Source organism: Heloderma suspectum, chromosome 5 (assembly GCF_057233095.1).
Source record: "Heloderma suspectum isolate Gila_16-S chromosome 5, 16-S_ref, whole genome shotgun sequence".
NCBI lineage: Eukaryota > Metazoa > Chordata > Lepidosauria > Squamata > Helodermatidae > Heloderma > Heloderma suspectum.
The window spans coordinates 233939056-233956418 of record NC_139462.1 but is presented as its reverse complement, the minus strand read 5'-3'; the positions used below and the strand labels follow the sequence as shown (position 1 = coordinate 233956418).

The 17363-nt window shown below is 48.0% G+C and overlaps 1 protein-coding gene across 3 annotated transcripts in view; it reads right to left on the bottom strand.

Annotated features, from left to right (window-relative positions):
• Positions 1-258: 258 nt before the first annotated feature.
• Positions 259-17363, bottom strand: part of LOC146345372 (GTPase IMAP family member 2-like) — a 27022-nt gene continuing 9917 nt past the window's right edge. For 2 of the 3 annotated variants that reach the window (XM_084860114.1, XM_084860111.1), the window contains exons 2-3: positions 9612-9683; positions 259-4852 (exon numbers count right to left, since the gene is read on the bottom strand). In XM_084860114.1, coding sequence (XP_084716240.1) covers positions 3951-4852; positions 9612-9630 — 921 coding nt within the window. In that variant the 5' untranslated portion in view covers positions 9631-9683 and the 3' untranslated portion in view covers positions 259-3950. Of the gene's footprint in view, positions 4853-9611; positions 9684-16235; positions 16327-17363 lie in introns of all 3 variants that reach the window. The other variant, XM_084860113.1, reaches the window with a different exon arrangement.

The following is a 17363-nucleotide window of genomic DNA, read 5'->3' as shown; positions in this document are numbered from 1 at the left end:
GTCCTTTCGGGTTTGGCCCAGCCGCTTCACTCTTTCTGGCGCTACTTGGAAATACCCTCTGCTCTTCCCCAGTAGCATATTGGACACCTTCCGACCTGAGGGGCTCATCTTCGGGCGTCATATCTTTTAGCCTTGTGATACGTTCCATGGGGTTTTCTTGGCAAGAATACTGGAGTGGGTTGCCATTTCCTTCTCCAGTGGACCACATTTTGTCAGAACTCTCTGCCATGACCTGTCCGTCTTGGGTGGCCCTGCACGGCATAGCTTATGGCTTCACTGAGTTACGCAAGCCCCTTCGCCACAACAAGGCAGTGATCCATGAAGGGGATCTGAAGGATTACCTGCACTCAAATGTACATATCTGAGCATTAAGATTGGCATCTAGCATCTTGCTCCCTGGTTCATCAGCTAAGCTGTTTCACTCAGGAGTACCAAGGACAGGGCCTTTTCCCTGGTGGGCCCCCCAACTCTGGAGTACCCCCCTTGCACAGGAAATAGGTGTAGCCCCTTCCTTGTTGGCCTTTAGGCAGACTGACAAGACCCTTTTATTACAGTCAGAATTTGGATATTTTGTGGTGCTGCAGCTGTTTTTCTGCTTCCACCACGACCAAGGAGCAGGCCTTTGGCACGTAAGAAGGTCTGCTGGGTTGTGTGCTATATTCATTCTGTTACTGCTGTGTTTTTATTGTATTTTAATGCATTGTTTTATGGTGGTTTTAATAATGTTTTATTTATGATTGTAAGCCACCTTGAGTGCCATTTTTCTTGGCAGAAAAGCAGGGCACAATTCAAATCAAATCAATCAATCATTCAATCAATCAATCAATCAATAAAAGAGGAGGAGCAAGAGCAATAGGAGCTTGTGACAATTGGCCTGAGAAGGTGGACTCACTGACTGGGTTCACACAACACAACAACCCATCATGGGCAACTAACCATGGTGGGTTGTTGTGTTGTCCAAAACCAGACAGCTTCCTGCAGGGTGGCTTATTTTGGGGGCAACAAGCTACCCTGACAACCCATGGCTTGTTCTAGTGGTCGGTGAACTCATGAGCCATGGGGGGTTGTTGTGCTGTCGAACCCAGCAGAGCCAACCCACTGTGGGTTGCTGCAATTGGGTACAGAGCCGCTCAGCACGAATGGCGAAAACACCTGCCACTCTTCCCGATTGTTCCCACCTGTGCCGCCTCAAGCCTCTTTTGCCAGTGACTGCCCCTCCAATGATGCCCCAATGGCACTTTGGAGGGGCTGTCACTCATGTCTGAGCAAATGGGATCTTCTTCTCCTTCTCCTTCTCCTCCATCATCATCATTATATAATTTCTTGGTCTTGCGCAAGTGCACAACTGCACATTTAAGGCTGCCCGGTATGTACAGCCTTGCCTTGTCAATGTCCTTGTGTTTCAGCTCTCAAAGGTAACAAAGTGCAGTAGGGAACATACATGGAAGCCAAGTCTGCATATAGTTATTCACAGCATTTATATGCTGCTCCACATCTTGGCAGGTGTAGGCTAATCTGCACACTCTTGGCAGTGACAGATCAGAAAAGGGGGGAAGTTCAGGAGAAGGTAGGTGCTCCAAGAGGCGGGGGAACAATACCACCCACTTAGCAAAGTGATTCTCTGGGTGTTAAGCGTTCAACTGACACTTGTCGGTGTCCTGCTCCCATTCAACACTTCCTCGAGTCTCCAGCATGTCCAGAAAGGGGAGATCTGCCCCCTCTTCCCATTTGGAGCAGTTACTGTGAATGGTTTGTGAACATTATGTAGCCATGAAGTCTGTGTCCCTGAGATGAGGACGTGGACGCTAGCACATCAGCACACCCCTGAAACCACGTATGCTGTGATGCACAGTGAAACCATGCGCCTGCTGTCATACTGAGGTAAATGCATTTTAGCTTATTTAGTTCATTTAGAAATCATTTTGTATAGGCAGATTATAGCATGCATTTTAAGGGAAAAAATCTCCAATGTGGCAGCAAGCCAAATTAAAAACAATAAAAACTAAACACATCATACAAAAATAACATTTCTTTAAAAAGCCCAGTGGCCTTGACTCTCTGGCAAATGCCAGCAAGTGTTGGCTGCAAGCCACTCCTGCCACAAAAGGGTTTCTAGCAAAGCACCACATTTCCCAGAAAGGCTCCTTTCACTTTCACATTTCTCCCCCCACCCCCACCCCTAGTTTTTTTGGCTCCCATCTTGCCTTGCAAGCACTATAATTACCTCAGAGGGTTTCTTAAGGTCTGTTTCTCCCACTTTCAGCTTGCAATTGTTTGGATAAGTATGACTGTGTTTCTGTTGGTGTGGAATAGTCAGGCATAAATTGGAGGACCCAGGCTGCGTCCCACTAACCCCTTTCCCTGGAATTTCAATTTCCATCTTTTGTTCATGCACGTTTTATGGGAAATCCCACTGCATTGCTGTGTTTTCTGAGTTCTCCTCCCGTACTTTTCCAGGGCCAATTTGTGACTATTTTTAGCTCTGAATAAAGATCCACATTTTCATAAGCTAAAAATCTTTTCAGCTGCCGGTTCCATAGTCATTGCAGGAGGGGTGGTGGCAGAGATGGAGGGAGTGAATGCAAAGAGCAGCTGCAAATGGGTTCCAGCACTGGGCAGGGCACTGGGTGTGACCTGTGTGTATTAATATCAGTCCTGCATCTGAGCTCTGGGTGATATTAAAAGCCTGGGAAATTCATTTTTTTTAAAGGTCTTTGCCTGGTACCAAAAGGACATTTAAGGTAGTCACCAGATGAGCCTCTCTAAGGAGACCTACAAGGCCCTGGCCAGCTCTAGGAATCTGTGTTATGGTCTGGAAGGAGGAGCGCCTTCAAGTAGGGATGGCAGAGAAATTCATTCTGTTGAGGATTTTTTAAAAATTGAGCCCCCCCCCGAACTGACCTCCCAGAACTGAATGCAGACATGAATGCAATTTGCAGTTGTTCTGCCAAACAAAGAATAATCTATTCCACATCATCTGCACATGTTTCAGACGTGCAAAGAAAAATCCTTTTATCCTTTTACTATTTTACCTTTTATGTTCATCGCTCCGAAATCTGTTTTAGATATGGAGCGGTCTACAAATATTGTAAATAAATACAAAAATAAAAATGCATATCTTTCCAAAATGTGCACGAACACGCTTTAGTCAGTGGGTAAATGGGTACATTTGAAAATACACACAAAAATGCATACATTAATGAGAGTATTTCTATGTACATTACAAAATATGTGTAGAAGTTTCCATATGGATTTAAAAATTAAAAACAAACCACAACAAGCACAGGCAGAAACGGAATGACCGATTGACAGGACTGACAGATCTGTTCATCTGAAGGTGAAGCAAATTGGGGTGAAGGGTCTCTTTCTGGGGGTCTGATGAGGGACAGCAGACCTGCTGACTTGTAAGAGTGCCTGCTGTTTGCTTCCATTTGTGCACCGTATATAAGTTTGTAAATAAAACAAACAGCCTGCAGTGCTGTCTTACCCAAAGGGCACCAAACCTGGGTAGCTCTAACCCCGGAGATTTCAACCACTTCAGGAGCCTGCAACAGGCTGTCCGAAGGCTATTTCTGCACCAGTGATTTCATTAAACCAGGAATGTTTGTTAGCTTGTTTACAATATTTATGTACCGCTCCACATCAAAGATTTTGGAGCAGTAAACAACAAGATAAAAGAATAAAATACCACATTAAAATGATTAAAACATTTTAAAGAAACAGATTCTGCAGATGTAAGAAACAGACTCTGAAGATTCTTTAAACAGATTTAAGGAAACAGAGTTAATTCCTCCTTGTGGGTGAACAAGAAGACAGTCATGTGGTTTGTGGCCTCCATTCTAAACACCTTCTGGACTTGCTTTGCTGCTGCCCTGTCTTCAGCAGTGAATGTTCATGTATTTATCAGACTGTTAATTCATTAGTCTATTGAATGTCTGAACGCAAGATGGTTAATTGGATTTTGTAACAGAAGAAATAAGCCAGTTGAGGAAACGACAAATGTTACGATAGAACAGCCAGAATACATCTACAGGGAACTTATATAAGAGCCAGAATACAACTGCATGAAATGTACGCAGGAAGGAGAAGACAACTGCAGGGAACTTCCACAAGAGCCAGAATACAACTATAGGAAATGAAGAGATTGCAAACACAGTGCTACGAATTAGGACCTCAGAGGCCCTTTGCACGGCTCTTCTGTTTTTTGCCATGTGATATCTGAGGTTTGTACTAGTTAAGTCAGGCTCCAGGTACAGCTTATTGACGTAATGTCTCCCTCCATTCTCCTGAACCATCGTCTGGACCATCTCCATCAGGTCAGAGACCTGCCTCTCCCGTTCTGCTCCAGCTGCCCTGTTATTGAAAGCACAGAAGCGGTCCCTGCATTTGTTAATCAGCTTCTGGAGGGCCTTGTTATTTGATCCCATCACATACTCCTGCAAGGAGCCCCCTCCTAAGTCTTCTTTGCGTGTGAACAGGACTATCATGTGCTTGGCGGCCTCCGCCCCAAACACGGCCTGGACCTCCTTGGCCGCTGCCTCGTCTTCTGCAGTGAAGCGTCCCACCTGGGTCACCAGCAGCAGGGCGTGAGGGCCGGGCCTGGAGAGGTCAATACAATGCGCAATCTCAGATAACATCTCACTGCAGGCTTCCGAATAAAAAATATCTGCAGTGTCGATCACCGAAACAGCCCTGCCATTCCAGCTCCCGTCAGCTCTTTGGCAGGCCACAGTTGTGGTCTTTGCCTGAAGCCTGGAATCAAACTCTGTCCGGCCCAGGATGGTGTTTCCCGTGGCACTTTTCCCAGCTCCAGTCTTGCCAACGAGGACGATCCTCAGTTCTCTGCCTTCCCCTGTTGAGTTGTGAAGAAAATATTAAAGAAGCAGCAGAACACCACTGCTGGAGTTCAACCTGTGGTGGTGGTGGCGGGGAGAGTAAGATATGAACACGCCATATGAAAGAAACAAAGCATCCTTTTCCAGTTTTCATAGTAGTCATAGAATAGAATAGTAGGGATGGAAGGGGCCTACAAGGCCATCGAGTCCAACCCCCTTGCATTTACAAACAGTGCAATCTTATAGGTCTACTCAGAACTAAGCACTATTGAGTTCAATGGGACTTACGCCCAGGTAAGTGAGTACAGCATTTCAGCCAAAGAAACATGCTAAACCAGATCCCTTGATTTTGGGCACTGGAAAAATGTCCAGGAAACCCACATCACTGCATCTAAAGTCCATCTCTCTTGAGGCCAATCTGCACGTTTGCTTCTCAATATGGAAGTGCTTCTCTCCAACACCCCCCTTCGCAGTGCCTCTCACCCAACCCCCCAAAATTGTTTTCAGTTTTGTCAGATGGCAGCAACGGGGTGATAGGGTCCCTGCACGGGAGAGGGCTGGCCACCCTTTTTCCTGCATCATTTCCACTTATGAAAAGTGACCCCGCCCCTCAAAGGTGCACTTTCCCTACTAGGGACAACCTATGTGTGCACGCCTCTTTGACCATAATGGCCTGATGGTAATGGATCACCGTTACTGGGGCAGTGGTGGGCGCCGTTGTTTTGGAACTCTCTATAGAGAGAGTTTTCAAAGACCCACTTGCTTTTCATTCTTAAGTGACTGGCTAAGAGTCCCTATTTGGGGAGCTGTGGTTTTAATTCTAAGGTTAAGTGATGTTTTAAACACTTTTTGTGGCAAATCAAATCCCTATATTCTAATGTAGCTCAACTGTGCCCCCTAGAGCCCCTGGTAAGTTGGCACCATGCTGGGACACTCCAAATAGGCTTCTCTTATCTCATTTTTCCCCAATATGCATCTAAGTTACAGGAAGCCAGATTCTGGCTGAACATCAGGAAAAACGTCCTGACTGTTAGAGCAATACGACAATGGAACCAATTCCCTAGGGAGGTGGTGGGCTCTCCCTCCCTGGAGGCGTTCAAGACGAGGCTGGACAGCCATTTGTCGGGGATGCTCTTACTTGGATTCCTGCAATGAGCAGGGGGTTGGACTCGATGGCCTCGTAGGCCCCTTCCAACCCTACAATTCTATGATTCTAAGACTTAGGGCGCAATCATATGCATGTTCAGACAGAAAAAGTCCTACACTTCCCAGCATGCCCCAGCCAGCCATGCTCCCTGGAGCATGCTGGGACATACAAGACTTCTTTTCTGTCTAAGCATGCATAGGATTGCACCCTTGCGCTCTTTTTGCCAGCTGGCCAGCTCCTTTATAGTTCAGGTTTAGGGTCGATAGGAATATGGGTCCAGCCAGTAAGAAATGTTCTGGTTTGCTGGCTATTGACATCAGAAATGGAGGGTATAACGTCACTGGATAAAACAACAGTCTCTGCTAAGAGGCTGATTTTCCTGAACTCAGATTCTCATAAAAGTAAGAGTTTTCTCATTCATCTGTGTGCCTTGCCTTCCCAATGACATCTCATTGGAGGCCAAGGTGTTCTCTCTCAGATTGTCTTCTCTGCAATGAAATCTGCGCATGCTCTGGAACCCAAGACTCTACTCAAGTAGGAAACATTGAGCTGGCTAAGTTGGACTGATTTTTAAAATTTCATTTAGAAATCTGTCATTGTGTGATTGTTGCCTTTCCTTATCCCCCCTTCTATAAATAAAACCCTTTAAATATTTGGACATTTGGCTGCATGGTTTTAAAAGGGAATTTCTCACTAAAACCTTTTCCCCATATGAAGGACCACATGGTTACTAAGCTACCACTCGTGTTCTTAGGATTTTCATAGGGCTTAGTTAAGTTCTGTGTTCCTGGGCTTTGGGCAAGGAAGTACAAAGAACCTTTCTCTTTAGCCCCCCCCCCCCGCCCCCTAGAGTTGGGCTGAACGGAAGGATCCTTGGCAACAGGGCTCCAAAACCCTCCAAGCAGCTGGACAAACTAGGGCGTGTCAGGAGGTTCATCGTGACTGGTGGGAGCCAGTCAATGATTATTTTTCTGTGGGTCCCTTATAAGGAAATTTTACACCAGTAACTAAAGTCATCACCCCTCCCAGTCCATAACACTTTTACGTCAGTTTTATTTCATTAAATCTATTTCATTTTTAAAAATTGCTATTAGGTACCCTGAGGCTTTTTGGAAGCATTTAACAGGGTATAAATTGATTGATTGAATGAATGAATCAAGATGGATAAGGCATAAGAACATAAGAAGAGCCATGCTGGATCAGGCCAAGGGTCCACTTTGTCCAGCATTCTGTTCATGCAGTGGCCAAGCAGCCCTCCACAGGAAACCCACAAGGAGGTCACGTGTGTAACAGCACCTTCCCACCCATGTTCTCCATGTGTACACAGACTTACTGCCTCTGGTACTGGAGGTAGCACATAGCCATCAGGACTAGTAGCCAGTGATAGCCTCCTCCAGGAATTTGTTCAACCCCCTTTTAAAGCCATCCAAATTCATGGCCATTACCATGTCTTGTGGTAGTAAATTCCATAGTTTAACTCCTTATATCTGAACCTCCCACCAATCAGCTCCATGGGATGACCCCATTGGGTTCTAGTATTTTGAGAGAGGGAGAAAAATGACTCCCTATTTACCTTCTCCACGCTATGCATAATTTTGTACATCTCTATCATGTCTCCCCTTACTCACCATTTTTCCAAGCGAAACAATTCCAGCTGTTGTAACTACCCGTCATAAGGGAGTTGCTCCAGCCCTTACAATTACTTGTTGTTGTTCAGTCGTGTCCGACTCTTCGTGACCCCATGGACCATAGCACGCCAGGCCTTCCTGTCCTGCGCTCTCTCCCGGAGCGTGCTCAAGTTCATATTCATTGCATCCGTGATGCTATCTAGCCATCTCATCCTCTGCCGTCCCCTTCTCCTTTTGCCTTCAGCCTTTCCCAGCATCAGGGTCTTTTCCAGGGAGTTAAACGCTTATGCCAGAAAATTTTTCTTAGTCTTTAAGGTCCCACACAACTCTTTGTTGTTTTTTCTGCAATAGACTAACATGACTACCCTTTGGAAACTATTTTCAGATCCTTGTTGTTGTCCCCCACTTTTGCACTTGTCCCCCACAGTCACCATTGCTCTCCCTGGCAGCCACCATTTCTATGTTCCAGGATGCCCCTTGGAACAATGCTACATTGTCATGAACCATCGTTCCCATAAAAGCAGCAGCCACCAACTGGTGGCCATGAAGAAGAGCACCGGCCAGGCCTAAAACAACCAACGGAGAAGGAAAATGTCATGGGCTCCTCGGAGGCCTCTCTCAGTCCAATCCAGTAGCCAAGTCCAGACACAGACAAAGGGATTCCTGTCAAAGTTTTATTCCTCTTTTACAACTTAACAACTCTACCGTTTGCAACTAGATCTGAGCAGCGCAGTACCTATGCCCTACGTTGGAACAGTTGGTCCCCGTTTGAAAGGGAGTTACTGGCAGACCCCTGAACTTAAGGACTAGGGAGAGTCCCTCCCCTTTTCCCTTGGAGCCTCTGGGCGCAGCCTTTGTTTGCGCGCCAACCGGGCACTGTGCCTCCTTTCCGCGCCCTCCATCTGGCGCCGCTCTCTGCGTCTGCGTTGCGCATCCACCAAGTCTGCCATCTGTGCTCGGTCACTCCCTGGACTGCTTTCTAAGCTAGGAATGCTGGTGGGAGGAATCTCCATCAGCTGTGGGCCCTGGGAAAGAGGAGCGCATTCCTCTCCCAGGAGCAACTGCTCTTCCTCAGAATCAGAACTACTCTGGGATTCTATGGGCTCAGTGGCCACCCTGACAGAAAAGCGCGAAAAGACGGGTGAGTTTCATCCCCACTTTTGTTCCCTTGAGCCCCTAAAATGGAGCTGAAAGTTCTCATGAGAGATTAACCTGGGGAAAGGAAAAATGCTTTCGGGAGGAAGGATGGGATAATGCTGAGGCTGGCTTCAGGATGGTGCTTCCAGATGTGCATTTTCCTGATCCAGTTTTCCAAAAAACAATGATCCGAAACACACCCTAGCTGCTGGAGCGGGGTGGAAGGAAACAGTCTGGTTTCTTGAATACAGCAGACAACAGTGACGGGACCACCGGTCTAGACAAAGAAAGCATGTTGATTTCCCAACACCCATCTTCTCAAGGGGAAAACTGCTTCACAAATAAGGTAGCTGGATCTGTTTGCTATCTTCCATCTTACACACTGTTGTTTGCGCCTCTCTTTCCTGAGAGGGGAGACATTCCGCTGCCTCAGGTTAGGATTGTGCTTGAAATGTGCTCTGCTGAGTTTATTCATGCATTCAGTTTGCATCCTGTTGCGTGCTTACAAAAGCCTCGGGGTACCTAGCAACCACTAGAATCACACAGTTGGTTTGGTGAAATGAAACTGCAGTACCAGGACAAAGCCCTGAGCATGGGAAGGGTGGGGGTTCCCTGCTCCAGCTCCTGCTTGCTACCGTGGGGGCGGAGATAGACAAGGGGGCGCTCCACAGCAGTGGCAGCTGTGCCCACTGGGATGAGTGGCGTGGAGGGTGGGAGAGATTGAGTGGGTGGGCACTGCCCTACTTGCCCTTTCTGAGAAATCACCCCTGCAAACTGTTTGCTGCCCCATTTGCTTCTTATCTTTCTGCACCAGGTCCGTAAGGTCCACAATTACACCACAGTTACAGCTGGTAACAATTTTACCTTCTTTGGCTTCAGCCATGTTAAGCCAGCCACAGAAAAATCGCAGTTGGGGAATCCAGGCACTCCAAATTCCTGTGTAAAAAAAACATAGAAGGGAAAGGCATGCTGAGAGGAGAAACGCCATCAGGATTGATTTAATGGCACATACACCGCTACACGCCTAGCTCTCCACACAGGTTAGCCGGGAGGGATTAATGTCACGCCTCACATTTAATGTACTTCCTGCTCTTGCTTGGGATGTCCTGCATTAAGCTGGTGACTGGACTAGACAGCCAACAGGGCATTTTCCAGCTCCATGCTTCTATCAATTGCTATCTTATAGGCTCTTGTGCAAGGCAGAGGGAGGCCTGAGGGGCGTTTGCAAAGGTGTGGCCAGGGGTGGGAGAAGCAGGGCTGCTCAAACTGACTGAAATTCTCCAAACTTTACTTCAACGCTTGGCTCGCTTCTGTGCTTGTTTGCAACCTGTTTTTTGATTCATTCAAATGGGGAAAGTGGGGGCATTTTTCAAAAGTTCAGTTTGTGAATGTGAATGAAATTTCAGGAATTTGTGAATGTTTTGGAGAACCTGCATTCTTGTTTGCATTTGTGTTTGGGATTGTGAACAGGGCATTTCTGGGTTATTTGCAAACAGAAAGGAAATTCTCATACATCCCTAGAAGTGGCCCTCTGCTTGCTAATAAAGCGAGCATGCATAGCGGAAAGGAGGAAACCCTACCCTGGGCTACGTTTTCCCTTCAGCTAGAATGAGCAGCAGCCCAAATGCTTCCTTCAGACTAGGGCTGTTCATTGCATTGGTGCTGAATCTGAATCCCGAAGTGAATCTGCGTGCTTCAGGGATGCCTCGGTGAGATCCGAAGCAAATCAGACCAGCACTGAGGTGCTCTGAAGCGAAGCGGGTCACCAATGAAGTGCCTCGGTCGACCTCGGAGATTCGGAGCTCTTCTGATGCCTTCTGAAGCCCAGACAGCCCATCTCCAAAATGTATCAACTTGAGAAAGATCAGGGAGGGGGAGAGGAGGAAGAGGAGGGAGGTTGCTTTGGCACATGACAACTCTAGTTGCCAAATGAGGGCTGAACGTAACCCAGCAGTCTCCAATCAGTGACGTTGGTGGTGGGGGGATACTGTATATATTGGAGATCAGCCTGTGACATTTCATTGTGTGAGAGAGAGCTGGTTAGAGATGGTTAGAGAGAGAGTTGGCTAGATCTGTGGTGTGTGTGTGTGTGTGTGTGTGTGTATGTGTGTGTTGGACTCTTTCCCACCCAGCCCTTCTCAATTCAACTATTCCCTTGCTTTCTTTTCTAGATTATTTATTTAAAAACAAAAAAACATAGAATCATAGCATCATAGAATAGTGGGGTTGGAAGGGGCCTACAAGACCACTGAGTCCAACCCCCTGCTCATTGCAGGAATCCAAGTCAGAGCATCCCTGACAGATGGCTGTCCAGCCCTGTCTTGAACGCCTCCAGGGTGGGAGAGTCCACCACCTCCCTAGGGAACTGTTTCCATTGTCGTGTTGCTCTAACAGTCAGGAGCTTTTTTCTTGATGTTCAGCCAGAATCTGGCTTCCTGTAACTTGAGCCCATTATTCCGTGTCCTGCACTCTGGGATGATCGAGAAGAGATCCTGGCCTTCCTCTCTGTGACAACCTGTGAAGTACTTGAAGAGCGCTATCATATTTAGTATTTTAGTACTTTAGTAGTTTACTCTTTCTTCCTTGCCTTGCCTTTTTCTTTGGCTCACTCCCCCCCCCCCCGCTCTTCTCAAGTCAACTCTTTCTTTGTAGTTTTGCAGCTAGATCCTTTTAAACACACACAAAATATTAAAAAGTACTTTCCTTCCCTTGTTCTTGGCTCCTCCCCTTCTCAATTCCTGTATTCCTTCCCTTCCCATTTTTGAACTCTATATCTTTTCCATACACACACACACACACACACACACACTTTTCTTTACTAGTAGGTAGTTCTGTATTTGCTTTTCTTTTGCTCTTGTTTGTCTCTGTGTGTCTGTCTCTGTGTGTGTGTGCTTGTGTTGTGGTCAATAGGGGTGCACAAAAGTCACTTACCTGGTCTCGCAGCTTTTCGCGGTGGGGGGGAGGCGCTTCGCTGCTCCCCCTGCGAAGTTCAGGCCCGGGGGGGGAGGCTTCCCTCCTCGCCCGGCCGAAATTCAGGCCGGGGGGGAGGCTTCCCGCCTCACCCGGCCGAAATTCAGGCTGGGGAGGAGGCGCCTCGCCTCGTCCGGCCGCGAAATTAAAAGTTAAAAAAAAAACAAAAAAACGCCCCCATGATAGGCTACGTGATGATTAACGTAGCCTATCACGGCTAGATTTGCCTATCACGGCTAATCGTCACGTAGCCTATCACGGGTGACTTTAAAAAAAAAAAAAAATGAGTACGCAAATGGCGGCCCCCATAGGGAGCCGCCATTCGCGTTCCTTATTTGGTCGCTGTAGTCTACGTAAAAAATAGCGTTGCCCTTATTTTCGCCGTAGTCTACGTAATCTTTACGTAGACTACAGCGACCAAATAAGGAACGCGAATGGCAGCTCCCTATGGGGGCTGCCATTATCCGTACACATTTTTTTTTTAAAGTCACCTGTGATAGGCTACGTGATGATTAACGTAGCCTATCACGGCTGACTTTGCAAATCTAGCCATGATAGGCTACGTTAATCATCACGTAGCCTATCATGGGGGCGTTTTTTTTTTTCTTTTATTGGAATGGCGGCGGCGGCAGCCGGTCGAAAGACCGGCTGCCACTCCCACCCCGCACGAACACCCGCCGAACTGTCGGCCGGACCCGCTGCCGGGAGGGACATTCGCCAAAGGTAAGTCCCGTCCCGGGGGGGGGGTGCGGGGTGCGGGGGGGGCAGAGAATTTCTCCCCGAAACTTGTTCAGGGGGCCGAAGACGTTGGCGCTCGGCCCCCCGAAGTTTCGGGGAGAAATTCTCCGCCAACCCTAGTGGTCAAGCAAAGTACTACACATGCTCACATTTCAAAATACAGTGGGAAAAGCCCTACATCTATTATTTAAATAACACTCCACTTTGTGGCAAAGCAAGCAAGCCCAATATGAGGCATAATTGGTATATAGGACTACTCTGTAAATGTTTGTTTTGTAAAGCTTATCGGTAAGGACAATTGCAGTATTACATCATAGGTTGTGGAGAGATTTGAGAGTGTGATGGACTGGGACACACCAAGTTTTTCTTTAAAATGTATAAAAACCTCTGGTAGACTGCTACTACTATGGATGTTCCTCAGGCCTCCAGATAACTCCTTATGAAAGTCCTCTTCTGAAAAGAACCACAGTAATATCTCAGGAGCATCCCTGTGTGACATGAGTAGGCAATGCCCGATACCTGGTCAAAGGCATGCAAATATAAAGCACAATGAAAAATATGTAAGGAAATGAAACATAGCTTGGCACCTAGGGATGGACGAAAGTCCCTTACCTGGGCCTGCAGCTTTTTTCAGCGGGGAAAGGCACTCCATTTCTCCCCCCGAAATTCTTGGTGGGTGGGGAGGTGCCCCGCCCCTCCCCGCCGAAATTCTGGCCAGGAGGGAGGTGCCCCATCCCTCCCCACCGAAATTTTAGCCGGGGGGGGGAGCGCCCCGTCTCCCCGGCCGCGAAAGAAAAAAAATTAAGTAAAAAAAAAAAACACGTGATAGGCTATGTAAAGGTTTACGTAGCCTATCACGGCTAGATTTTCAAACTCAGCCATAATAGGCTATGTAAATCTTTATGTAGCCTATCACGGCTGACTGAAAAAAAAAAAAATGTATGCAAATGGCGGCGCCCATGGGCGCCGCCATTTGCGTTCCTTATTTGGGCATGGGTAGTCTACGTAAAGATTTACGTAGACTACGGCGAAAATAAGGGCAACGCAAATAGCGTTCCCTTATTTTCGCCGTAGTCTACGTAAATCTTTACGTAGACTAGACATGCCAAACTAAGGAATGCAAATGGCGGCGCCCCATGGGCGCCGCCATTTGCATACGCACTTTTTTTTTCTTTCAAAGTCATCCGTGATAGGCTACTTGACGATTTACATAGCTTATTATGGCTGACTTTGGAAATCTAGCCGTGATAGGCTACGTAAATCATTACGTAGCCTATCATGGGTGTGTGTGTTTTTTTTACTTTACTTTCTTTTTTCGCAGCCGGGTAGATGGGGTGCTCCTCCCCGGCCTGAATTTTGGCGGCGAGGGATGTGGCACCTCCCCCCCGGCCTGAATTTTGGCCGGGCGAGGCAGGGAGCCTCCCCCCCTCGCCTGAACTTCGGGGGGAGAACCGAAGCGCCTCCCCCCCACCGCGAAGCAAACTGCAGGACCAGGTAAGTCCCTTTCGTCCATCCCTACAAATGGCGGCGCCCATGGGTGCCGCCATTTGCGTACGCGCTTCCCCCCCCCAAGTCAGCCGTGATAGGCTACGTAAAGATTTACGTAGCCTGTCATGGCTGACTTTGAAAATCTAGCCGTGATAGGCTACGTAAATCTTTACGTAGCCTATCACATTTTTTTTTTTTTTTTTACTTTACTTGGAAATGGTGGCGGCAGTGGCCGGTCGGAAGACCGGCCGCCGCCAAACCACCACCGAACCGCCGCCAGGACCCGCCGCCACGAGAGACATTCGCACGAGGTAAATCCCATCCCGGGGGGGGGGCGGGGGGGTGTCAGAGAATTTCCCCACCAATTTCGGGGGGGGGGCAAATGTGTTGGCATTCGGCCTCCTGGAGATTCGTGGAGAAATTCTCTGACATCCCTATTGGCACCTAAAGGTAGAAAGCGTCTGTGCAAGTTGGATAAAGCTATCTGCTGCAGAATCTGTGGGCTGGATTCATAGAAATCTGAACTCAATTGAGTCAGTTGCAGATTTCTCCAACATCCCTACTGTTACAATCAAACAGAGTACGAGAGAGAGAGAGAAGAAGAAGGAAGTTATATGGACTTTGAAAAGTTGGAGCTAGGCACATTAAGTTGACCAGACATTAGAAATCCTGCAAATATTTACCACAGGGCAGTTACATGAATCAATAATCTCTTAAATCCAAGATGGCAAATTGGCTGTCCACAACCTGGATGCCAACTTTATCTGGCTCCAGATTACCAAGGTTAGTAGTACTAGGGGAGAGGGGCTATTTGCAGTTCAAAGGAACTTGCACAAGAGATTTCAGATAGTGACCTCCTCCTAATCACCACTTAAACACCTAACTTCTCAGATTATGTCTTTATGCCTTTTGGTTTGAGTTTCTGAGAACAGCACATTTTATCTGTGCCTAGCACAAAACCTACTCGGCCCAACTGTCTGAAATTTGGCAGGTGGAATCCCCTCCATGGGGGCTGACAGGTCCCTAAATTTCATGCACTTGTGTGGAAACACTGAAAAGTTAGAGGTCTTTGCTTTGAGAGTTTTTGTTGAAAAAATCAAATTTTAACTCCACCTAGCACAAAAACTACTAGGCTACATTGTCTGAAATTTGGCAGGTGGAATCCACTCCATGGGGGCTGAGAGGTCACCACATATCATGCATATATCATGAAAAATGTTATGGCCATTTATATTTTCCAGTGCAAGTCAATGGGAAAATGTCATATCAGAATGATTTGGATATCCAAATCTCACTTTGGATCTGAATCCAAAGTGGAGCGGATGGGGTCTGAATCGGTCCAGTGTGAAGCAGGGCTGCTTTGGAAGGTCCGAAGCAGCATCTGAAGCGAAGCAGGGTTTCTGTGCACAGCCCTACTCCAAACCATCCCTCCTTTCCGCTGTATTTATTTATTTATTTATTTTTATTTATTGAATTTCTTAATCACCCATCTGGCCGGTCACCCAGCCACTCTGGGCGATGTACAGCAATACAACAGTTTTAAAACAATAACATTCTACTTTAAAACATCATATTTCTAAAAATACCCTAACCCACCCCAAATGCCTGCCTGAACAACCACGTTTTTAATGCGTGGCGGAAGCTCATTTAAGAGGGGGCATGGTGGAGTTCTCTAGGGAGGGAGTTCCACAGAGTGGGGGCCACCACAGAGAAGGCCCTCTCCCTTGTCCACACCAGCCTAGCTGTCCTAGCTGATGGGACAGAGCGAAGACCATCCGAGGCTGATCTTGTTGAGCGGCCTGTCTGGTGTTGCTGGAGGTGTTCCTTGAGATAGGCTGGGCCAGAACTGCATAGGGTTTTAAAGGTCAAAACCAACACCTTGAATTTGGCCTGGAAAACAACTGGTAACCAGTGCAGCTCCTTCAGCACTGGAGTGATGTGATCATGCCGGCGGCTGCCTTTAATCAGGCAGGCCGCCACGTTCTGCACCAGCAGCTTCCAAACCGTCTTCAAGGGTAACCCCATGTACAGCGCATTACAGTAGTCTAGACGAGAGACCAGGGCATGTACTACTGATGGGAGCAGATGGTTGGGAAGGAAGGGGTGCAGTCGCCATATCAGATGGAGTTGATACAGTGCTGTCCAGCTCACAGCGGTCACCTGAGCCTCCATGGACAGCTGGGAGTCCAAAATGACCCACAGGCTGCGGACCTGGTCTTTCAAGGGTAGTCGTACCCCATTCAACACCAGGTCAACATCCCCCAACCTCCTCTTGTCTCCCACCAAAAGTACCTCGGTCTTGTCAGGGTTCAGCTTCAGCCTATTCCTCCCCATCCAGCCACTCACCGTCTCCAGACATTTGGACAGAGATTCTACGGCCAACCTTGGTGAAGATTTAAATGAGAGGTAGAGCTGCGTGTCATCCACATATTGATGACCCCCCCCCAAACCTCCAGATGATAGCCCCCAGCGGCTTCACATAGATGTTAAATAGCACTGGGGAGAGGATGGAACCCTGTGGCACCCCACAAGTGAGTGGCCACAGATCCAAAACCTCCTCTCCCAGTGCTACCCTCTGGTAAATGCTGGAGAGGAAGGACCAGAACCATCATAATACAGTGTCTCCAATGCCCAACCCCTCCAGGTGGTCCAGGAGGATACCATGGTCAATGGTATCAAAAGCCGCAGAGAAGTCAAGGAGAACAAGGAAGGAGCATTCGCCCCTATCCAGAGCCCTCCACATATCATCCACCAAGGCGACCATGGCTGTTTCTGTCCCATTCCTAGGGATGTACGAAAGTCACTTACCTTTTCGCAGGGGTGATTCGTGGTGGGGGGGGAGGCGCTTCGCTTCTCCCCCCGAAGTTCAGGCGAGGTGGGGAGGCGTCATGCCTCGCCCGGCCGAAATTCAGGCTATTTCAGGCTATTTGCATTGCCCTTATTTTTGCCGTAGTCTATGTAAATCTTTACATAGACTAGATGTGCCAAAATAAGGAACGCAAATGGTGGCGCCCATGGGCCGCCGCCATTTGCGTACGCGCTTCCCCCCCCCCAAAGTCACCCGTGATAGGCTACGTGACGATTTACGTAGCCTATCACGGCTGACTTTGGAAATCTAGCCGTGATAGGCTACGTAAATCGTCACGTAGCCTATCACGGGTGTGTGTGTGTGTGTTTTTAACTTTTTTATTTTGTAATGGCGGCAGCGGCAGCCGGTCGGAAGACCGGCCGCCGCCCCCGCCCCTGCCGAACCGCCGCCGAACCGCCGCTGGGACCCGCCGCCGAGAGGGACATTTGCTGAAGGTAAGTCCCATCCTGGGGGGGGGGAGCGGGGGGCCGGCGGAGAATTTCCCCAACACTTTCGGGCGGCTGAATGCCTCGGCGCTCGGCCTCCCGAAGATTCGTGGAGAAATTCTCTGC